Raw genomic sequence first — 25,420 nt, forward strand, 5'->3', positions numbered from 1 at the left:
CAGGTTTTTAATTAAGAAGGGTGGCCTGGGGCTTGGAGCAAAACTAAGGCAGCGAGCTGGAAGCATGGATTCCTTCCCCCACTTAGCCTATGTGCTGCTGAGTGTTCCTGGCAAATAATTTGTTCTTCCAGCTTCGATTTCCTCATCCACAAACTGATATGGTCATCTTTGAGTCCTACACATCAAAAATACCTTGCAAGAAGTTGAGCTACTGCCATTATTATTTACCTGAGCATTGAGGGAAAAGAGGCAGTAAAGTCAAACAAATACATTTACACGCTCTGTTGGTGAGAAATCAGAAGAGCTCTTCTTCAAAATGAAACTGAGTATTTCCACATATGACAGGCAGCTTGGATCATAAAGTTGAAAGCCAGTGCTATGGGCAAAACTAGGTCAATACAACTGGGTATCCACTGAATAGTAAGCTGTGCAGCTCAACAAAAAGTTGGCCCGGTTATTAATCCCTGTCTCTGATCAAGTCAGCAGATTTATGCCTAAAATGCTGTCAGTGCTGTTTTGTAATTTTGGTCTTTTGACAGCAAAATTCACATTCTGCTCTTGGATGATTATGTTCAGAGGAAGCTCAAACAATCACGGGGAAATGTCAGAAGCTGTGATTAGAACACAATGGGGTTTGGCTCCTGCTCTTTAGCCTAGTCAGGTCATTTTGGTCATGACTCGAATTTGGCTGTATAGAGACTGACCAACTGTAACACGTCTTCATATTTCTTTCATATCTGAGTATCCTGCAGAATCTGAAAGGTGGCTTCAAGAACACACAAGTGTTCTCATCATCACAGAAATAACATTTAGCCACAACTTTACTGCAAAAACTACAGGAAGCAGAAGGTATATGCCAATTCATCGTAGTATAATAAATGACTAAGATTTTTAAAATATATCATGGTTCACACTTGCATAATGTACTTAGTATGAAAATGAAAAAAGCCCTTATGATGATAACAAAGCTTTGTAGCATGCTATGAAGTTAAAGTAGGAAAGAGTTTCTCAAGCAAGCAAATACAATACCAGCCCCTGATGAGGTTTTCTCTGAAGAGTAATGCAGAAATGAGTTACCTGTCAATTCTTTAGCCACACCCAAAGAAAAGGCTACTTTTGATAAAGCTAATGGTGAGGATGTTACATATTTATTCACCTGTTATAAAAAATTTATAGCCATTTCTTTTAATATGATGGTTAAGGAGATCTAAGAACAGGTGCTCCAATTTTTCTTGAATATCTGGGAAGCAACATTAGGAAAAACTCCTTTGCCTCTATTAAAATTCTTTATGAAGGTAATTGTCACACATATGAAGGGACGTTAGACAGAATGCAGGTAAATGCTGTAAGGGAGGTAATGGAATTAAAGACAAAGATGACATGGTGATGGGAGACTAAGAAGTGAAAGAAAAGTAGCTCAAATGTGAAATACGTTTGCTTGTAGCAAATGCACTCAGTAAAAATGTGTGGTTCTCTACAGAAAATAGCAACCGAGGCAAAGGTAATTTCAGGGTAACTTATTTTAAAAGCTCACTGCTTTGTCTGGAGACAATAGGTGGCACTCTGTAGCTACCTAGTAAAAAGGAACAGTCTAGCAGCCAGTGTTTCTGAAATGCATGTTTCTGCCTCCAGCTTTAACTACTTATCCCATTTACAATTTCTTCTGTGACAAATACGGCTGAAGGTAAGTTTCTAGGTGCTAACAAAGTGTACTAGCACTTTAATTCTGTGTGTGCATGTTTTATGCCCTCCTGCAGCTTTGTACCAAATACAAACAGAGAAGAGCAGCAGGGGAAATCAAGCAGAAATTAGAAAGGAGTGTGAGATGAAAACATTCCTGGACTGACAGAAGGCAGCAGAAGGGGGGGGGGGCGGGGGGGGGGGGGGGGGAGAGCAAAGAAAAGAGAGAACAGGATAAAGGGAGACAGTGCATCTGTAAAGGAGAACAGGGAAGAAATTAAAAAGGTAGAGAAAGAAGAAAGGAAGATTTACTATAATAAAGCCTGGAGCAAAGGAGCACATAAAGTGCTGCAATCCACACAAATTTGCAGGGTCAGAAATCAATGGGAGAATCAATTTGGATGGACTTGGTTACTTGCTTCAGGGAATGCATCAGATCAGATTCTGTAAAGCACATTATAAATTGCAGGCCTGATGTAAAAGTATTATTAAATTAACATGAAACCAATAAGTACTAAAAAATCAGAGTGCGTAAAGCTTCGACACTTAAGAAAATTTCTCCCTTCATAAAAACGTGATTAACAAAAATAAATCAAAAAAGTGAGGCATTTTTCCTCCTGAACATTTTTTTGGTTCATGTTTATTTTAGTTGTTCATTATCTTGAAAATAGCTAAGTGTTTTGTATTTGCTACATTTGCACTGAATACTTGTTTTGATCAGTTTACTCTTTTACAATAAGAAAATGGTAAGACAAAAAAAATTTAGTATCCCTACCATCCTTCTATAGATTGTGAATCCATAGTAATTATAGATTTAATTTAAGAGATTAAAAACTGGACTGATAAATAAAGGGAAAGAACTTTCTGAAAACAAGTAATTTTGATAGTAACTGACTGAAAGAAAATCCATTTTTAATTTGCTTATTTTGTGCTGCTGGCTACATTAAAGAATACAGCCAGTTTTAGTATTCATTTCACACTGACACAGCTCTGTCTTTCTGTTTCTTTTGCACTATCTGTAAAATTGGGGTGTTGAAATGATTTCGTCCTTTTTGGAACATCTACAGAAATATTAAGCACACTGGGTGCTTTCAAATATCAGACCCCAGAGAGTTCTTCAGTTACACACAATCACTGAGGTATCCCAAATCAGCAGGGGCTTAGAAATATGGCTTTGATCTTGCTTTGGCTGCAGGTTTTTTATGGGTTTTTTGGTGGGTATTTTTTCAAAAATGCTGTTTGCTTCACAAAGGGTATTGAATCATAGATCCATTCACGCACACGCTGACCTGGTGTTACAGTAACACACGTCATAGAAAGCCCAGAAGAATATTTATTTATCTTGCTGCGCGCATTAGAGCAGCACCCACACCCTCTGTGCAAAGCACGACACCCATATAACGTAACAACATTCAAGCTACTTAGAGTAGCAAATAGCAGGAGGGAATATTGAAGCAGAGGGAAACTGTATTAGTTGGTTAAAGCCACACATTAGTAGTACATCGGGGGAAAAAAAAACCCAAATCGAAGGGGTCAAAGCACCCTTCTCTTCAGCAGTACGGCATTTGGCTTCCGACAATTCAGTGTGTGGGTTCTGAGCTATGCCTGCTTAGAGTCAGGTGGCTAATCAAGCCATTTCTTTTTCAGTACAATACTTCCAGTTTTCCTCTTATGCTGCAAAAAATTCTGATAAATAACTGCGTGTTTATTGCAGATAGCCAAAGGGCATTCATGCTGGAAGGACCTAAAGAAGGTAATTCAAAGAGATAGAACATTCTTCTTCACAGCATTTAACACAGAAAGCTAGGAGGGACAGAGAATGTGCCAGTGTGTCTGATGTTTTAAAATCTGATTAATCACAGAAGAGAGAATTTGAAAGCTTAAGTGGTTGAAGGCCTGGAATATACACACACCTTTTTAAAAGACTTTGAAGTTCAGGCAAAACCAAACTTACTCAGCTTGTTTAAATTTTCTTTTATACGTTCTACAGGTCTGCTTCACAACAATTTAAAGAAAAATTTATCTGTAGTGCTCTCATCTATTGTTTTATTGCAATAGCACCTCTGTGGCATCTTGGCTATTACTTTTCCCCTTGTTATTCCCCTCTTAGGCTTGGCAAAATCTTTCCATCACGATGTGAAACAGCACTACCCCTTGCTTTCTTCCCCAGCCCTCCCTCTGATCTCCCTTTCTTGTGAGGTTTCCGGAACGCCGTGACCTGGCAGCCGTAGGGAGCTGGCACACCTTCCTTTCTCCTGCCTCTCTCCAGCCCCCGGTCCTTGACCATCGCCGAGCCTGGGAGAGGCTGAACTCGTCGGTGTTACCCATCAGTGTTGCACCTGACCCACTGGGGTCTGACCCCTGATTTGCGACTTTAATTATTATTACCCTGATTTCAATTACAATTGAAAATAACAAAAATAAGGAAACCTTCCTCTTTTGCTGTCACATTGAGCATCACAGGCCAGAGGGATAACTTTGCCGCCTTAAACTGAGTCAATGTGTTGGTCGTGTAGAGCATTCATTTTCATTACGTGTAATCGATTAGTGACTTATTATTTCATTTTACGAAATGTTGATATAGTAACATCTAAGCATCCAGCCTTTAATGAGATGTTAATTTATCCTATCACATAGCAAAATATAATTTTGCTTACTACAGTTATCCATTCTGCTTGAAACAAGTATTTTGTTTGTTTCTTTGACTATGGTTTCCTTGGCATTTCTTGTTGATGAATGTTGGCATTAACTGTAGAAGCAATACTTTATCCGAACTTTAATACTGACTACATTTTTAATGCATTTATTCTGCAAACATCATGTCTAACTTGTCACAAACTTTGAAGTATATTTAATACGAGGGAACCTACTGGGAGCCAGGCTTCAACCTGACTGATGCATGCATGAGTGCACTGGTTTATACATGTGCAACTTTATTTGTTTTGTGGGAACCCCTCTGGACTTTAACAGTCTTTCATTTTGTCTTTTGTAGAGAAATGAAAGCCTGCACACCAGGCAATGTTTTCTGCTTACAGCTAGGTAGATGGAATTGGCACACAGGAATAATCTCTTGTTTGAAAAGTGAATCTGGTCTATGTTTTTACCAGGATGCCTGACATTTACTTTAAATGCACAGAAGTACATCTCCCAGATTTGAGAAAACTCATTGATTTGTAGAGCGACAATGTAGGACAGCTAATATCTTCTTTAACTTTGAAAGAGATGATTATTCCAGTATGCTTATTCATTTATACTTTGTCTCACATAAGCACTTGTCTCTCTCCTCTGATCAAAGAGGTGCATTATTTACATGGTAATAATAAAAATAAATCCTGAAAGCTGCATCTGTGTTCCACCTGCCATACCCAACACAGGCAATTCCAGACTAGAAAGGTTGCTTTGCATCCTGCTTTTAAAAACTGTTGTTTCCATATTGGAACCACTTTCCTATAAACTATTACAGCATTCGATGGCCCTATTGACCATGAATGCTCCAGCTTTTCAGTTTGTAAACGAAGCTAGATGAGATGGAAATGGTGATAGGCAACTGCATTGCACTATCAGGAGACAGGAAGCATTCAAAGACTAAAAGAATACCTAAAAATAGCAGTGCCTCTAAGCCATGTTTCAAAATATCAATACACAGTCCGTTAGTAGCAAACATCCAGAATTACTTTATGTAAGACTTTTGAAACACAAAGCAGTCTGTAACATCTGTCCTGTTCAGAATAAAAATTCTTACCCTTAGTCATGGTTCAAATGCTGTTTATTTATGTAAATTTATATATATTTGAGATACTCAGTCACGTTGATAAATTAGTTTAAAATTTCCATCAAAACACTCTTGATCAAATAAGTTGAAATCCCAGTTTCTAAGCAGCTCAGCAGAAGAGATAACTGGTAGCATATAAAATACAATTTTGTCTGAATGTCAACTGCAGAGACAATAGCTATCATACACCACTAACATTATAGCTTCATGCGATAATACAGCAGGATTTCCAAATAACAGGTTTTAGTTTTCATCCAATATTTTTCCTATTTTGAATACTCACAGTTAAAATTGTTCATTAAAACCATTTCAAAAAACTCAAACCAACAATAGTTTCAAATTCAAACATTATCGTTTTCTTGTTTTTAAACCATGCAAATAAATCATTACTAATTAGATCGCACTAACGATGACATCAAACACCTGTGAAGTTCATGCTTTTATACACATAATAAATCTGTTCACCTCATGTACACTTATGACACTGAAGAATATATGGCTTGAATATAAAGAAAATTTAATCTTTAAAAACATCTTTATTTTTTTCACCTTGCTACTAATTTTTTTTGCTGTACGTGAAGTCCACAAAAACCCTCCCTGAAAAAAAGATGTTTTTATATATGAATCCATTACCTAGATGAAAAAACTATTAAAGTTTTTTAAACATCTATTCTAGCCAGCTCAATTATCACATATTTAACAGGGTGGAAAGGCATAAATGCCAGCGAATGCAATTCCCTCTGTATTTCTTTAACCCTCCCATATTTAATTTCTCCTTCACAGGACCCAATAATTGTATTCCTTCAGTGACTACACAGTCAGTCACACAGAACCAGCACGCACGCCACAAATCTAAGTGTGTGCTACGGATGCCTTGCAGGTAAAGCAGCTATTTACAAAGTGCATCTCAAAAGCAATATAATGAGTCATCTAAATACAAGACTCTACTGACGGCAACCCAGTTCCTAAAGGAGAAAAAGCCCTTTGTTTTGACCTCAAATTGTATTAGCTATAAACATACTTAGCAGCATGGACTTCACAAAAACATTAGAATAAATCGAGCTTTAACATAATGAAATATTTAGGGCCGAGCTGATTGCTTATTTTTGTTCAGTGGTGTAATAGGCTAACAGTCCCACTTTCCTAGGTGAAATGAAATATGACTCAGTGTAAGTTGATTAGTAGTAATTACAAGCCAGATATTCTTCTACCTCCTGAACAGCAGGAGACCTGTAATATCAATTGCAGATTTCCTGCGCTCTAATGATTCATACACAATATATGCAAGCTAACTGCGTGGCCAGTACAGATTCTGCAGTTCATCGAAAAATTCATGCAGACAGATTGGTTTCCCAATTTCAATAGGAGTTTAAACCTGTAGGATACCTCCTGAATTATGGAGTCCAGTAGACCAAGTCAGACACATGATAATCAAATTTCTTTCCTTAAATCTCAGTTTAGCAATTCTTTCTTTTTTTCCCCCTTTTTTTATCCAATCAACATTTTAATTATCAACTTGTTCTTGAAGCTCAGTTTTATTTCAAACAATTTATTCATGAGCTGATTTGAGGAAAAGACAGGGGAATTTATTATGACTCTCTGTTCGCTAGAGAGAAAGAGAGACATATAGAAAAGAAATCCAAAATGAGGGTGTTTAAACATTGCCCAGAACTTGTGCAATCTCCACATTTGGTCATAGTCACAGGTCCACTGGACAAGACCCTGAGCAGCCTGATCTAACTTGAAAGTAGCCCTGTTTTGAGCAAGAGGGTTGGATGATGTGGGCTTCATTTATAGAATTACCTTCCAGATGACGCCCCTTAAGCCATATGCACCTTTCCTGTAGCAATTTCATTATTCAGTCTTATTTTCAATGAATAATTACTACAGCTGTCCTACACATTTTAAATAAAAACTTAAGATCTTAGATCTTATATCTAGATAAGAAAGAAAAAATTGAGACTTGTGAGAAAAACATTTCAGGCTTCACTTAGGAGTGGATTATTTCATGTATTTATCATTTTATTTTCTGACTGCACCACGGTAATGTTGTAGCATAAACCAAAATACAACAAGATAACATCTTTCCTCTGTGTAAACTTTGGATTCTCACTTTTATGACAAGAAAGGAAAGCTTTGAAATAGGACCTGAGATCTGCCAATGACAAGTTATTACCCATGACTACAAAATATTTCAAACAGTTCCACATTTCTGTGGGAAGGGGGAAATAAATATAACATTTTTTGTAAACCATATCAGATAGTGCAACCAAAATCTGTGTTTGTTAAATATCGGTTTTTCTAATATCATAAAGATGCAAAAATGTTAACTGTAGTTGTGAATTATTCATATTTCACCCAATTATTTCTGTTAAAATGGAGTCAGCTCAGTACTCAGAGTTATACCTCTATAATTAACACATTAATATACACAGATATATACCAGCACAGGATTATTATTCTCTATCAGTATTTCATCCTTAGTTTGGGACACTGCTTTGTCAAAAAGAGCTCATGCATACATTAAGAAAATCGAGTAAGACTTCACTGGCTATTTCTATGACCAGCGTGAACCATTTTACAGCTAACACATGTAAATACTAACGCTAGTCTAGTGAGATGAATTGAAGAGGTTGTAGTTAATACACCTCCATGACAGGTATTCTCGTCTCCATGAAAACCAAACCTTTCGGTTTCAGTATCTAAAAAGGATCAGTACTAATTTGAAAGTATTTATTTCTGTATTTCACAGGCTTACGCACTGTGGTATGCAAAACCACATTTAGTTAACAGCTATGTGTATGTGGGTAGTTCAGTGTCTGGCTTAGTATGAGAGCTCTACAGGCAGCTTCAACAGAGAATCATCTTACCCTTCCACAGAAATGGTCCGCTGCAAGCTCACTGTGGGTGGACGCGTTGCAGTGCTGTGCTGGGAATGACTGTATGACCAAGGAAGAATAAAGAAAAGCATTTGTTAAAGAAATAGAAGTTTCTCTTCTTCGTATTGTCTCTAGCAGTTTAGCTAATGCCAAAATAGAAGTAACAATCGGATTGTTTTACAGGTCTAAAGCATTTTGACTTCAGTGATGCTCATCTCTTCAAAAAAGGGCTCAACCCTACAATCTCTCTTGTTTAAAATCAGGTTTCATTCCTCCTTAAGAGCAGACAATGAAGAGAATAATTGCCCCATATCTTTTTTATTCTTTTTAAAAAATGTATGTACACACACAGTTCAGTGACTTAAAATAACTTAGATGCTAATTGTTCTGCTAAATGTACTAACCATAAACCACAAAGTTAATTTCAGAGCGGCAGGTAAAACAGTAAATAATAATGTTATCAGTCTAATTCTCAGTGTTTCTCAGGCAGACTGCTCAGTAAAAAAGAGCATGCACTGCTTATATAGCACCATAATATAACTTTGAATTTTACAGATTTCGTAGAATCGTAGAATCATAGAATGCTAACCAACATTCACTATTTCTATCAGATTCTAAGTAGCTCGAGTTTTTTCCACATGGAATTATATCAATCTAAGACACAACATTTAGAAAAAGCATCATATTTTGTAAGCAAAACACAGACTCTGTAAAAGAAAAATCTTTTTGATTGAAAAGCCTGAGGCCTAATGGTTTCTTTCATATGTGTTGTCATGGTTGAGGAACCCAGTTACTATATTACATAAAACCAATAAATTACGCAGTATAGGTTAACTTCATATTGTACTATTGTATAATAGTATTGTACCATTATTATTCATGTAAATGTAAATGGATAACAACACAGCATCAGTCAAAAGCAGTTCTGTGATAATAAATTGCATTCCTTATCCAAGACAACGTGTTTAAAAAAGAAAAATAAAAAGCAGAAGCACCTGGGTGTATCCTCTGATTAGTTTAAACGGTAGCTTCTTCAACACTGTGTTTTTCTTGAAATTGTAAATCTAAGTCTAATGTCTAAGTCACCTCCAGCAATTACTCCACAACAGTTACACCACATAGCGAGGCCCAGTATTAATAATGCAAAATACACATTAAAGAAACCCCTTTAGGTCAGTTTTATATCACTGATTCCACTAACTGCAGATTTTGTCTTGCTTTCAAGCTTTGTATACAACTTGAGCTGTTTATTCAGAAGAATCACACCTTATTTTCATTAAAAGCTGAGACATTCAACATCAGTGAGCAACACATCTATTTTACATGCATTTTATCTTGTAGAATAGCCAATACTCTCTGTCTGACGGAAGAGATATGATTTTTCTGCGTAGCATAGACTTGTGACATGCCACAGGACAAACAAAAGACCTGCTACCTGCTGGTATTCCCTGTTGCGACCATTGTGCTCTTGTGTCATGTTAGTAAACTGCTGTATTCATCCTTGTTCTGAGTATTTCAGAAAGTTTGTGGGAAAGTATATTCCCCTTATAAGAAGAACTACAGAGTTTTTATCTATTTTATAGCAAGACATAGGATATACAGGAGTATCATGAGTCTCTGGCATCATGGTATGAACAGAACAGTTTAGTTGACAAACATTGCAGAGTAGTATTTTATGAAAATTGGTTGAAATTTCACATTAAGTTTGCATCTTGCAAATGACTGACTTAGGATGTGTATTTTTAAACTACCCTTTTTTAGTGTTTATGCATTTTTAAAAATTTCAAGCTTAGGTTGTGGTTTGTCTTCTGTCCCTCTCCCTCTACAGGGCTCAAAGGGAACATACATCCTTAGGTTCCCGTACCGGCTTCCCACGCAAAATTAGTAAGGAAGGGAACAGCCTCTCCCCTGAATTTTCCCCCTGTATACATGAGACAGAAGTGGCACAGCAGAGCCATAACTCCCCTATCTTTTCTCTGTGCAGCTTGGCTCTCAGAAACTCTGTTCCCTGAAGTTGCACCAAGAGATGCAAAAATACGGTTGGTACAAGAAACAAGAACCCAGCAGAGAGGAGGGACGATGATGTATGTCACAGCCCTCTAAGTCACACTGTATGTCAAGGTCTGTTTCTAAGAAATGGACAGCAAAGCCGTGCCTGAGCTATACTGTCGATGCCAAACCCACGATGGAGACTTTACACAAGCAGCTCATATGCTTGCAACAGATGCTACATATTTTGTGGGGAAAAAAAACTATTAACAAGGCATGGTAAGGTAGCAGCTGAAGGTTTCATGCAGGAATTGGGTTTATTTCACAAATGCGTAGTGTTCTGTTTTTCAAAAGAATGTGATAGGAAAGGGTAGCTGAAGAATGACAAGTGATATGGCTCTTTGCCTTAAAACATTTAAGTTACCTCTCCCTGTTTCAAGATCTCCTCCTTACTAGAGCCATGGCATACTGTTACGACCAGAGCCACAATATCTACATCCAACCACAACTAGCCAAACTGGCTTGAACTCTGAAAGCTTTGTTTCTTTTCCCAAAAAAGATTTCAGCATTGTCCTATTTTTACTGCAGCAAACTTATTTATGTAACTCTGACCGGCTTCAAAATGAGTGAAATTATGACAGCGTTAAAGGTAGGACTTTCAGCTGCTAAGTGCTAAAACCAAACAATTTCCCATTTATCTACAGAATTAGTAACTGAAGATGGTCACAAAAACATATTGAATAGTAAGCACTTGGGATGTGACTATGTTTGGATGTTGCAAATAAAAAAATGGGCTACCTTCACCGAAGTAGTTTAGAGAACGGTGAATTATTGCTCCTGCACTGGAAGATTCAAAATGAGGAAAGGGACCGGTCTGGTCACTGTAATAGACTCAGTCCCCACAGCGATGGTGCATTTTGCTGATGAATTTAACTACCTTTGAGGACTGACACTTGACCCAGGCTACTTTGTGCAAAACCTGAAGGTTATAACCTCTTTGTTTCTAAATATTTTATATAATGGATGAATAAAGAATAGGAATTTTTTCACCATACTATTCATAATGGCCTTTACAGAATTAGCAAGAACTCTTAGTCTTTATAAAAATCTCTGTTTGAAATCATACACTTTTCTTTAGCATGGAAAAAATTACCTTTTGAAACATAGATCTACCTAGATCTAAAGCTGGTATTGGCTGCACTCTCATAAATTTATTACTGGATTTCACTATTCACGTATGTCAAAAGAATTGGACATCTTTTTATAAATGCAAATTATTATTGTTTAGAACATATAATTCCTATTTAGAAAGGTTGGGGAAAATATTGTTTATGAACTTTCTAAGGAAAACCACTGTTGAAGCACAAAATTGAAGTGAGAGTAAACAGCATTTCCAGAAGTGATTAGGACCACGAGGTTCCTTGATTTTGGGTGTCCAGTCTAAAACACTTCCAAAAACCTGCTTTGCCGAGAGAGGATGTTCATCCCTTTCAGAAAATCAGATGTGTAACATCTCAGCAGAAGGGCAAGGTACCCAGGACTCACTCATCACTCTCCTCAGCCATTTGAGATTTGTGCCGTGCTACCACATCTGCGTGGTAGTTACCCTCACACAGTATTGTTATGGCTGGGGCAAGAAAAAACAAATCAACCAAAGGATTATCCAGTCAGGCTGGAAAATGAAGAATATTCAGAGAGCAGAGCAGATTCTTGGGAAAACAAAACACATTTCCATGATGCAATGAAAAAAAAGACTAGGATGGAAATATTATTTTCTTTTATATCAGATGCTCTATTAAGTCCTGTAATCCCATCAGAAGTATGAATTAAAGGAGTGATTTCACTTCAGTATTCTCCTGAAATTACCAAACCACTCAAGCACTAGATGTCACCAGTATCCCTCTCTGGAATGACTGCCTGGTTATGCAAAGCTGTGCAAGGAACCTTATACCTCACTCCTTCCAAGCAAGGGGCTCAGCTACTGGCAATATTCCACTCATTAGAAAACTTTTTCCAATCCCAGGTACTTGTGACATACAGTTCAAATGAGTCCTCTGCTTTTTTCATGAAAATAATTCATAACTGGTGATACGAACACTCATTTTTTGTACATAATTATAAAAATCAAGTTTGATGCTCAGTATAAGCTTATGCCTTCTAAGGTATCATCATGAATACAATGACAGCTAAAAATCAAAAGTACAATTTAATCACTGCTTGACACAAATGGCTATCCAGTTGGAGACAGAAATAACAATCTGATATCATTCCTAACTGACTTCCTTAAAAGATAAAGCTCCTAGTGGCTTCTGTCAAAGCAGTGGAACCAGCAGAAAGAAGCCTTTTCTATCACGTGCTTAATACACTTATGTATGTGTCATGTCTTTTGTAGCACAAAAGGAAATAAAAATTCTTGGTTACTGCCACCAACATTTTCTATGATGAATGCCTAAACACAGACACTTACATCCCTACTAAGATATAGTAGCATATTTCTACACTCACAGATCTAAGTATTCAAAGTTCAACATTTAGGCTTATAAAAATGCTACTCCTTCTCTGAAATGATACAGAATGAATGTCTCAATAGTTTTAATAATATAAAGTAATAATATTTCAATATACTACTCAGTACTCCAGCCACAGAAGATGGATTTTCCCTGAAGAAATGAATCTCACATCCCGTAAAATACCAGTTTTGACTTAATTCCATTTAATTTTAGTTTGAGACAAGGGGAATATACTATTCTTGTAAGACAATTTGTATGAGTGAAGGAACAAAGAATGAGCTTCTAAGTGAATATGGGGCAAAATAGAGAGCAAAGGCTCCAACCTCTCTTTGTCAATGTGTTTAAGATGTTTCTTTGTTTTTAACCTGTTTCATAGACAAGGCCTACCGTTTCAGGTCTTTGTGAAATACTAAAAATAGAGCAGTGAGGTGTCAACTTATTTTTTAATGATTATTATGAAAATAACACCATCAATAAGTATCATAATAACAAGAAGAGAAATATCCAGTCTCCTTAGTTTTAATTCTGTTCTAGCCCTTCGAAGGCTGTTTTGAAGGCTCTTCTGCTGTGTGGGTGATGCTGAAAACGGAGGCAGCATCATAAATCCTTCTTTCCCTGTAGGGGCCAAATGAACTACTGCCTGCCCTTCACGAATGACACTTTCACCAACACACAATATCCCAGTGAAACTCCTACCCGGGATGAAACAATCACATTAGGGAAACATTTACTGTGTTTTAAACTTCTGTAATGCAATTTGGCAACTAAAAATGAGGACAAACTAACATTACAGGATCAGACTCCATGACACACAAATCAGAGTTCATCACAAAGCCTGCCTATTCCATTGAGGGTGGAAGAAAGAAGGTTGCTAGAATCTAAAATTTTCCCTGGTTTCTTTTGCTTGTAGAAAACCAATATACATTGTCTTTACACACAAAGTACTAGAAAAGTCATCAGCTTTCCCCTCCCAACCCATCTCCTATCAGCAAAGAACAGTTGCCCTCTATTTGCTATAGCCTTGATTTAGGAAACCTTTTGTTTTCATATATCTTTGTTTTGACAAGTCAAAACTGACAGCATTAAAGTCATTATTTGCTTCCTAAATCAATTGACCTGCATCTTCTGATAAAGAAATAGTGATGCAGCTGGTGGCACAGGCTGGATATAGACCTCTCTGAACACTGGCTTCAGAGCAACATTCTTGAGGTCCCCATTCTGAAACTGCCATGCAGAAGAAAAGTGTACAAGCTGCATTTGCCTATCAATACATTCTGTGCAGGGGGGAAAAAAACCCCAAACCCCAACCCATAACAAAAAGACACTAGAGCTCCAAGCTATTGTTTGTTATTCATAATACTTAAAGAAAAAGATTGATAAATACAATACTGAAAAGGTTCCACTGAAGAACAGTGAAGGGGATGCTAACATTGTTTGGTTTTATTATGTATTCTCAGCATTTTGTTTCTTATGTCAAGGATTGGAGGTAGCAGTGCAGTTGTTTATAAAGCTTCTAAGCCTTTGCTTTGATGGATGTAAGAGTTTAAGCAGGCCACATGCTTTAATTCCATTAATGTGGAGTTTTAATTCAGCTCAGTGAAGTGAAACCAGCTTTTCCTGATGCTGCCGACAGCTAAACTTCTAACTTAAATGAGTTTTTGCTCTCCTGTGGGATTAATTAGAAGACCAAAGAGTGGGGTTTTTTGGTATTAATTTTATCTCCGCTCCAAACACCTTGATAATATCCAATACTGACCATTACTGACCCATATTAGAACTGTCAAAGTAACAAGACAGTTTCCCATCAGAGGTAAATAAGAAACTTCAGAGAATGGGACATTCAACCCTGCTACTTTCAGATCACCCTTAGGCAACAAAGCCACACATGAGATGTAACACTGCTTTCATGCACAGGTACAGGCAGAGAGGATTTTTGGACTGACCTCGTGTCCTGGTTCAACCATAATTCCTTTTTTAAAATGGCATCTGTACATATATTCTACAAATTGTATTGCTAGGCTAAACACCTACCCAGTGGAAAACAGAAAAGAAACAAAATGAAGGATTAGGCTGTCACTCTACCTACAAATACATAGAATGAGGACTACACTACATCTCCGTTCAGGTTCTCTGTAGTAATTTCACTTGCACAAGTGAAGTCAACAAGGTTGCCGACCTCTCCCTCTCTTCCTTCCTTCCTTCCTTCCTTCCTTCCCCAAAGAGTAGCCAAAGAGAAGTGGTTAGCCACATTCCTCAACTTAAAGTATTTGAGTTATTGCAGCCCTAAATTAGCATCACATAGCAATAAGGAAGAATGCAAGGTGAAACTGTGACTCAGACGAATGCTTCAGCTCCTGCAATAAAGCTAATTATCCACCTTTGTTAGCAGTGCGCCTAAGTCAGCACCTATCTTCAAAGTGGTGAAACATCCACTGACTTCAAATCTGCCTTCTTACAGCTGAGGTAATTGCAGGAGATAATGATAAGCTTTAAAATATAAAAAGTATGCTTATCTGAGAAGGAATTATTATTTCAGTTAGAAATACCATATTTAAAACAGCTGAAGAAGTTTGGAATGATGTGGGGAGAACTGAAAATAATTAGGAATGCTGTTTAAAGGAGTACAGTGGAGAGGATATACTGTTGATGAAATTTCACATGTAGTCTAATGTTCCCATGTAGCACAAATACAAACTTACATAAGACTGTGAAGAACACAGTATTGAGCAAACTAGGCATACCAAGAGAAAACTGTAAGAAAAAAATAATGTGACAAATTAATTCAAAATTAAGTGGAACAAATTTTAGAAAACGAGACATGTTTTAATCACTCAGACATGGTACATTGCTCTTTTGGGAGGTTATTCTGTTCTAGATGTCACTGATTTCTGTTATAACATACATTTTTTATTTTGCTTAAATTCCTCCCTTTCATCCCATCCTTCTAATTTATTATGTTCCTTTTTCATATCTTCTCCTCATACTTTGGCCATACTTGGGTATTTAGAAGTGGGATGCTTAAATCTCCATGGCATTCCAAGACATTCTGTTACTGTTAAAAAAAGTAAATCTCAAGTCTGCCTACTAGCCTCTCAGTTGTATTATTATTATTGTTGTTGTTGTTATTGTTATTATTAACAATAATATAACAATAATGGATATAAGGAATGGTAAAGCTCCACCTGGGAGTTGAAATACTCCCTGATGAAGTTAGTTTGACAATTATTTCAGCTGAGGACTGAGGTTTACATGTTAAAATATTTGCAACAAGTGAAAAACATATGTAGGTATGTGGGAAAAAAAGGGAAAATGGTAAAAGAAAAAATCTCACTTTCTCAGTTGCTTAAGCAATATCAGATGGAAATGGTCCATGAACATAACAACTGAGTTTGTCTCTAATTACAGTTGTGGAAGAGGATGTAGTGCTACTTTCATGAATTTAAATAGGAAGCATTTGCTTAGAATGACAGAAAACTTCCTGATGCACTCTGCATGGCCTCGCAATTACCTACATCTCGTGATACCCTGGTGCCAGTGCCTAATACAACGCTCAGTTTTCAATTCCTCTTGGAGAAAGCAGCTGTCGCCCTCCTCCCTACTCTTTGACATGATGCTTATGCAATTCAACAACACTAAGTTTTTTTTGCCATGCTGCTACACTCAAATGCCATACCTCATTTAGTGTTTGCTATCACTCCTAATTCTCTTCCGGCATTAGTATTTTCCAAGCATTACCATTCCAATGATTCACACAGGGTGTAAGAGAATTGGAGATGGTTTGATTTCTATGTGACAGAACAACAAGCATTCTTGCTGGGTAAAAAGAAATCAGCTTCACCAAAGGAAAATGCATGCTATAGTACAGAAAAATGTCTTAATCAGTCAGGTCTTCTGTAATGTAATAGAAAGACAGACATACTTTACAAAAAAAATTCTATTAAGGATGTCTGGAGACACTAAATAATCAGAACACTGAAACAGTTCAAAGGCAGAGTGCCAAAGCTTGTGGCATTATATGCCTGGAAGGAGTCATTCAGCTTCTCGCTCATTTTATGTGTATGTATTGGGTTTGCGTGGCAAGGTTTTGGTAGCAGGGTGGGGCTATAGGGACCTTCTGTGAGAAGCTGCTAGAAGCTGCTCCCATGTCCAACAGAGCCAATGCCAGCCAGCTCCAAGACGGACCCGCCGCTGGCCAAGGTCAAGCCAATCAGTGACAGTGGTAGCGCCTCTGGGATAACGTATTTAAGAAGGGGGGAAAGAACCCCAAAACTGTGCAACTGTACTTGGAGAGAGGAGTGAGAATGTGAGAGCAACAACCCTGCAGACATCAAGGTCAGTGCAGGAGGAGGGCAGGAGGTGCTCCAGGCACCGGAGCAGAGATTCCCCTGCAGCCCCTGGTGCAGCCCATGGGGAGGCAGCTGTGCCCCTGCACCCATGGGGCCCACGGGGAGCAGAGATCCACCTGCACCCGGGGAGGAGCCCACGCCGGAGCAGGGGGATGTGCCCCAAGGAGGCTGTGACCCCGTGGGAAGCCCACGCTGGGGCAGGCTCCTGGCACGACCTGTGGACCTGTGGGGGACCCACGCTGGAGCAGTTCTTGAGGAACTGCAGCCTGTGGGAAGGACCCACGTTGGAGCAGTTCATGGAGGACTGTCTGCCACGGGAGGGACCCCACGCTGGAGCAGGGGAAGAGTGTGAGGAGTACCCCCCTGAGGAGGAAAGGGCAGCAGAGGCAACGTGTGATGAACTGACTGCAACCCCCATTACCTGTCCCCCTCCACCACTGGTGGGGAGGAGGTAGAGAAATCGGGAGTGAAGTTGAGCCCAGGAAGAAGGCGGGGGGGGGGAAGGGGGAGAAGGTGTTTTATGATTTGTTTTTATTTCTTATTACCTACTCTGATTTTATTGACAATAAATTAAATTAATTTCCCTGAGTCTGTTTTGCCCATGATAGTAATCGGTGAGAGATCTCTCCCTGTCCTTATCTTGACCCATGAGCTTTTCATTATATTTTCTCTTCCCTGTCCAGCTGAGGAAGGGAGTGATACAGCGGCTGTGGTGGGCACCTGGCATCCAGCCAGGGTCAAATCACCATAGTCCTTGATTTCAAATGTCAGTATTTTTCCTATTAAAAACTGAAAGCAATAATACGTGCATCCATATATGTATAATTTTCTTTGGGTATTGATGCAAGTGATAAGAATAGGAAACAAATTTTCAAGCAGAAACTTAGATTTCCTACTTTTCAGCCGCTCCACTGGCCCACTCTCCTTCCCATTGCACACAGTTGGTGCAACTGCATTTATCCCCAGCACCAAGAGATGTAGGCGGTGGCCTAGGGCCACAACAGCTGAGCCTCTGCGGCCGGGCACTTGTTGAGTTGGGTGCGCAGCACAATTTCCATCAGTAGCTGTTCTGTGCAATACACAGCATGCACCACTGTCCCATACTACCACATTCAATGTATTTCTAGAGCTGTGCATTGCTTTTGTAATGAAACATATTTATTGCACACAAAGCAAATTAGGTTTCTGTGCAAGTAACACCACAAGTGTCTGTACCAAAATCCCTTCTAGTTTGAGCAAATGTTGGAAGACATTAACAAGGACTTGAAAAATGGGTCCACTTTTAAGAAACTTTGAATGGCAGAACTTAGGTACAAATCAAGGAATATCTCAGAAATTTTAGGAAAACTCATATAGGCACAATAGGAAGAATCATACAAGATTTGCAGTCCAAAAATACCAAATTGCACATCATACATGTATTTACCAGTTGCATTGTTGGGGAGAAAAAAAAAAATAGTAAGGAAGTTTTCTAATAAGGAAATTGCACCTATTGTCTAAAGAAAAAGCTCCTCTAATTTGTAGTCTGTGAATACAGCATAAATTCTGAAATACCGTGAACTAGTAAATTGTTCATAATGATGCTAACAGCCAGTAAGAGACCCTGAATTTCAGAAAGTGTTAAGACCAGAATTTTTAGATGAACTGGTTTATTATTGTCAATAAAACTGGATGAACTGGATTATTTTTGTTGAAATTCAATTTCATAGGAGGTATGTACTCAGTTGGAGGATAAGAAAACAAATGGTTAAACAGACACTAGAAAAATCTGGAAGGACCTCACATTTTCATGTACTTTTCCACCACAGTCCATAGAAGTTCACTTAAAGTTATGAATACCACTTACAAGACTGTTGAGAGATCCCTTCAGGAATCAGAGACCAAATTCAAATTCAGGATCCAAAAAAAGGAGGTATAACGTGATTTTAACACAGAACTCTGTCACAGCAATCTTGTCATTAACAAAATGGACAGAGATTGTGTCTTAATGGTTACACTCATCTTCCAATAGTGCATTTAGTGCCTACGACAGCTTAGCTTTGCTTTCTCTTCTCAAGGGAGGGTTAACAACTTTCTTTGCACTGAAGATGACACTTGAAAAATAATTCATAGGACTTTTATACCACATCTGCTTCTTTTTTAAAGAGTAGGGAAATCATAGATAAATAAGCCTGATGACAGAGCTCAAATAACTGCAACCCATTAAACTAATTTGCAAAGTTTCTATCCATCTCCATCCAAAGAAAAACAAGCACATAAAATTATTTTCATGGTAGAGTCATTGCACTGAATTTTACTCATTCAAGATAAAGTGTATGGATAATAACAATTAATTAAAGTGATTTAAAACAGCAATGGAAAACTGTCTGATGCCAAACCATACTGTGCCATTAACAAACATCTCTATATCCCCATGAGATTCCATATCGTTATATTTGCACAAGAAAAACATTCCTACAGAAATTTAAGTTTTAATATTGTTTCTGCATAAGACCAAGTTCATTTCCTCTGTACTTAACTCTTAACTGTGCATTGCAAGAATTACACTAACTGTCAAGGTGAAACAGCTAGAAAAAGAGTGTATTCAGCTTCCATAGAAGTGGTTCATTAAAACAAAAAGTATGATCACAAAAGGAAGAACATTAGATTACAATTGTGATCTAAAATCTATCAGAACAGCATGCTTTTTATATTGCAATTACTCCTGATACAGTGTTTACTGCACCTGTGTGATACCTTCTGATAATGTTATCCCTTCTATTTGGATATACATTATCTCTACGCAAGCTGGGAACATGGGTTGGATATCTACTTTTTTTAAAAGACCAGAGGTGAGAATGTAATCTTACATCAGCTGCTATTTAGCCTCACTTTCTGTCATTCAAATCAGCCCAGCATGCATATGTGCATGTGCAGTTGTACCAAACACAAAAACAAAAATCATAGAGAAATACACATGAAGAAAATCAAAAGTAGAAATGATGTAACACACATAAACAAATGACATCCCAACAGAATACACACAAACAGCAGTGAATGGTAATTTGAAAATGCACAAGTATAAAGAATGTATTGTCAAAATGAAAGATGAATAGTGAAGAAGTTCAACTGCTTAAGCTCTTCTATTTCTAATAGAATATATATGAACCATGATTCTTGAATTTTTTTAATTTCATAGAAGTCGGAGTTACTCAGCATTTCATGGGAAACATTCAGCATTTTACACTATGAGGTTGTCCTGTTTTTGGCTGGGATAGAGTTAATTTTCTTCCTAGTAGCAGGCATAGTGCTGTGTTTTGGATTTAGTAGGAGAAGAATGTTGATAACACACTGATGGTTTAGTTGTTGCTAAGCAGTGCTGACACTGGTCAAGGACTTTTCAGCTTCCCATGCTCTGCTGGGTGCACAAGAAACTGGGAGGGGGCACAGCCAGGACAGTTGACCCAAACTGACCAAAGGGCCATTCCATACCATATGATGTCATGCTCAGTATAGAAACTGGGGGGATTGGCTGGGGGGCAGCGATCGCTGCTCAGGGACTGGCTGGGCATGGGTCAGCAGGTGGTGAGCAATTGCATTGTGCATCACATGTTTTGTATATTCCTTTATCATTATTATTATTATTTTCTCTTCCTCTGCTGTCCTATTAAACTGCTTTTTTCTCGACCCACGGGTTTTACTCTTTTTTTCCAGTTCTCTCCCCCATCCCACTGGGGGCGTGGAGGGTGAGCGAGTGGCTGCGTGGTGCTTGGTTGCTGACTGGGGTTAAACTGCGACAGAGGTCAAAGAAAGAAGTATACACTAGAATTAAATACAAAAAATTTGTACAAAATCTGTTATTTTTTCTCATTCTGGGGTTACTCACGGCGGGAGTGTCAAGCATAAGCATCTCCCATAGTAGATTACTGTAATATTGTCCAAGCACATTAGTAATTAATTTTGCCTGTCATTGATTAAAGGCCATAGATTGGATTAGATCAATGATGGGGTAGATAGATTATTATAAGTTCCATTATATCAATCCTTATATCCCTAAATCAACATATAAACCACCATTTATTTAAAGATGCTTGTTAAATTCAATCTTCGAAGAGAAATTTAGCTATTTAGAAAAGAACTGTGAAAGGAATTTATGAAGAATTTTACTCTAAGCCTGTGATAGTCATTAAGGTGAATTGTTTAGTCACAAACTTAATAGATAAATCAGTTGAGTAAACCACTGGAAACTGGTTTTAAAAGGCTTGCAAAATTAGCAAGCACGCATACATGACTGAGCTGATAGTCAATTTGTTTTCCTTCTGGGAACTGATTTAATGTCATTAAGATACTTAATGGTATAAGTCCTGGACAACAGCCTAAGTTTCCTTTACTAAACTTTTAAAATATTTATTGTAGGTTAGGGATCATTTCTTATAATTACAATCTTCTCATCGGTCAGCCAGCAAACCCAAGTTTCTTGGGTTATTTCAAGGCTACTTTAGTGTGAAGGGTGAAGATGCTGCCATGTTGTTCTACTTTCAGCTTCCACTTATTAGATAAAGAGCTTTATCTAGAACTAAACCTCTCTTTGTTGCTTCCAACTAATCATTTCTCTCTGTGAGTACCTTTCTACTTTGGTTCCCAAATATTTTGGCCAGAACTAATTGCACTGGAGAGAAAAAAAAAAACCAAACCAAAACCCTGCTATCTAAGAGAAAGCATATGAATAACAGACAGACAGGGAAGCGCAAGGAAGCATGAAGCAATCAATAAAAATGATCACAGTTGGATTTATTCCAGCAACTCATCCAACCTTAACAAGGACTAAACCCAGAATTCTGCTGTCATTTAGCACTGTAAAAAGAAATAGCCACACAAGGAAGCTGTGTTTGGAGAAGGGCATCTTGTGTCCATATTTATCCTGTGCACATGAACTGAGCTAGCATTGCAGTGTTTTGCTTCAGTTCTCCATGTGTTATTTTTGAGGACAAAGCAGTTCTGCTGAAAACCTATGAATACCCTGCAATCAATGAAACACTTCATATATGAAACATGGATTACTCAGATGATACAAAAAAAATGATGGAGGATAAGCCCATGCATTGGATGGTCATCCACATTTTCAAGTTTTGCATTTGCAAGATTGGCAGGAAATTCCATGGCAATAGGCTCTTCTGTTTAGAATTCCTTTGATATGCTATTTTACTCCAAGTTATGCCTCTCTTCCAACTTATCAGGGATGTCTACTATTATAGAAAATATCTGTTTAAATAATTGTATTTTTAACCAGTGGAATTCTATGCAGAATGTATAAATTAGTGTTGGAAAAGATGAACTATTTCAATCTATGTACTTCACAGATAGCAATCCAGACCATTCAATATTCTTATGGTAAGTGTTACACTAAGCACACCTCTGATTGAGACCAGAGGTAAACCAGCCAGCATTTTACAGAACAAAATATAACATAATTCCTTCTCACATCACAGCTCATCTTGTTCTCTACTTAGAGACTGATTTAAGCCTTGAGAAATGAAATGCTAATACCCTTTAAAAATTTTTATTAGAACCTATTTTAATTCACTTTGCTTTTTCTTGTTAGAAATATAAAGTCCCTTTACAATACTACCCAATTCCTGCATATTGGCTAATCACCCTGTGAATCAACATTCCCAAATCAAATGGCTGCTTCTACTTCTTTCCAACAATTTATTTTACAAGTCAATTGAAGCTATCTCAAATCTTCAAAAAGACAATTACATTGATTTACATTCATATGTATGCTACTAAAATTTGAATTTGCACAATGTATTCTTGATTTGTGTGCTTTGTTTGTTGCTCCTTTTGGCAAGTGAGTCTGAAACTTCCCAGCCTCACTGTGGACTTCCTTTAGGACCTTAGTAAAGGCATTTACTCGCTCTGTTTGCTGGCTCCCTGTCTTTAGATAAGATAGATAGATAAGATAGATAAGATAGATAAGATAAATGACATATCCATACTGTTACAGTGATGGGAGAAATATTAATACATTTAGGTAGATAAGACTAAAATTAATTTGTGCTATTCACCATTTCTGTGGGCAAGCTGAAGAAAACCTGTCATTTCCTAAGTTGCATTAATGTTGCATTTCTGTTAGTTGACACTAATTAAGCTGATTTTTTTTATTGTAAAGTGGTAATGCAAGAATAGCATAATTTGAAAAATTAAACACGACAAAATGAAAGATTGACTTGGACAAAATTACATAAACTTGATGTGAAAAAAATACAGTATATTCTATCCAGTAGCTAATTTACATTAACTTTTACAAAAATCCTCTCTCTTATCAAAGCGATGATTACTAAGAACTAGAATTTCATATGGCAGCACTGTGGTTTAAGGTTTACTCCTGAGCAATGGTCCATGTTGCTTGATTTATTTAAGTTAACGGTAAATAGTTTTGCCATTGCAATAATTTAAGTATTTATTTTCCATGTGATGCTATTCTTTATGAAGGATACCCAGTAGCACATTCAAATAGATTGTGACTTTTTGAGAAACAGTCTTTGAGATGCTACAAAGGATGATGTCATGTGATTTGGGAGTTAGCCTTGACATGAAAGTATGAACCTACTTATAGTATTGTGTTACCATGCTTATTCTTGGATTATCCAAGCTACAACAAATCATAGAATTGTTTAGGTTGGAAAAGACCTTTAAGATCATCCAGTCCAACCATTAACCTAACACTACCAAGTCCACCACTGAACCAGTTAAGGGTAGAGTAATAATTTTGTATTTCCTGGCTTGGTGGATGGATTATTTTTTAATGAAAGTAAAAACTAGGAATCATTAAGGTTGGAAAGGACCTCTAAGATCATCAGTCCAACCATCAACGCAACACCACCATGCCTACTAAACCATGTCCCAAAGTGCCACATCTACCCATTTTTTGAACACTTCCAGGGATGGGGACTCCACCACCTCTCTGGGCAGCCTGTTCCAATGCTTAACCATTCTTTCCGTGAAGAAATTTTTCCTAGTATCAATCTAAATATAATATAATTCTCCTTCTGACTTCACTGAGATGTGATTTCGCTTTTGGTATTGTACTGATCTTCCTTTGTGGACACCTACTGCCTAACCCTACTCTTTTCAAAACAGAAAACTCTACACTTCTTGTCATTAATTTAAAGCACTATGCTATTGTACAAGACTGTATCCGAAAAAAACAGGAAAGGCAAGGAAAAGAAATAATCTGTGCCAAACCAATGAAAATGCTAATTGTTGAGCAATGACTACAAGAGGTATCTGGCAAACCAGGCAAAATCCATTAGGAAAAAAATATTAAAATTTCCACCAGGACTAAATTTTCCTCTTTGCATACTTCACTTTCTAATTGCTGTGCACATGCCAACCAGGAGAAGTTTCAACCATTTGAGCCTCAAGATTCTAGACAGCACATGTGATTTCAATGACACTCTTGAATTCACTGCCTACTTTAGATGTCTTCATAAAAGAAGACTTTTTATACACTTTCATTGAAGTACTATAATATATAAAATCATTGTAAAGGCTTGATATGAAAAATTAACAACCTTCACTCACACTGCAGAATCTGAAATGTTAAAAGCAAATTCTCTTCTGCATGGTGCAATGACAGTATTACGTGAGCTTGTGTCCTAACCAAACCTGTATAACTTCTGCTTCCAACCAAACCTGTATAGCCACAGTCTTGCCACAGATACTACATAAGGCCTCCTACCTGCACTCCTCTTAGTCACTGTACCTTGAATAGGCTGAGAGTTCTGATTACAGCTTATGCAATCTTCATCAGATCAGCAACTGAACTGTCTATACATATTGCTGACTATACCCGTCACCTATTAATCAATGCAGGCATTTATTGGAAGCAGGTTAGACTGCTTCATCAGCTAACCTAACTTGTCTCAGACCAGCTCAGGAGTATCTGAATGGTCTTGCATTGGGCTGCGCAGATGCACCCTACTACCAGTGAGTAGTAGCAAGTGACCCTTGGTTTCCACACTGTGTACTCCCCCAATGTGGGCTTCAGTGCATTGCAGGTGTGCATGCTGATACGTTTTCTCTTTACACAGCGTAATACATTATGATGGTTTCAGGCTGCTTTTTAGGAAAGCTTGTCTTAAGGATACAGTCATTGCTATTCAGAATTCGGATTGTTAGAAATCAGTTAGAAATCAAAAGCAATTTGTGATATGCAAGACCATATACACCAGTGTATTCTCACATTGTAGAGCTATAGTC

The 25,420-nt window shown here is 37.7% G+C and overlaps 1 protein-coding gene across 7 annotated transcripts in view; it reads right to left on the reverse strand.

The window, feature by feature from the left end:
• Positions 1-25,420, reverse strand: part of DLG2 (discs large MAGUK scaffold protein 2) — a 677,470-nt gene that overhangs the window by 232,034 nt on the left and 420,016 nt on the right. For all 7 annotated transcript variants that reach the window (XM_075727693.1, XM_075727696.1, XM_075727698.1 and 4 more), the window contains one exon: positions 8,323-8,391. In XM_075727693.1, the coding sequence (XP_075583808.1) occupies positions 8,323-8,391 (69 nt within the window). The remainder of the gene's footprint in view (positions 1-8,322; positions 8,392-25,420) is intronic.

The sequence above is a fragment of the Pelecanus crispus genome, chromosome 1 (genome assembly GCF_030463565.1).
Source record: "Pelecanus crispus isolate bPelCri1 chromosome 1, bPelCri1.pri, whole genome shotgun sequence".
Classification (NCBI taxonomy): domain Eukaryota; kingdom Metazoa; phylum Chordata; class Aves; order Pelecaniformes; family Pelecanidae; genus Pelecanus; species Pelecanus crispus.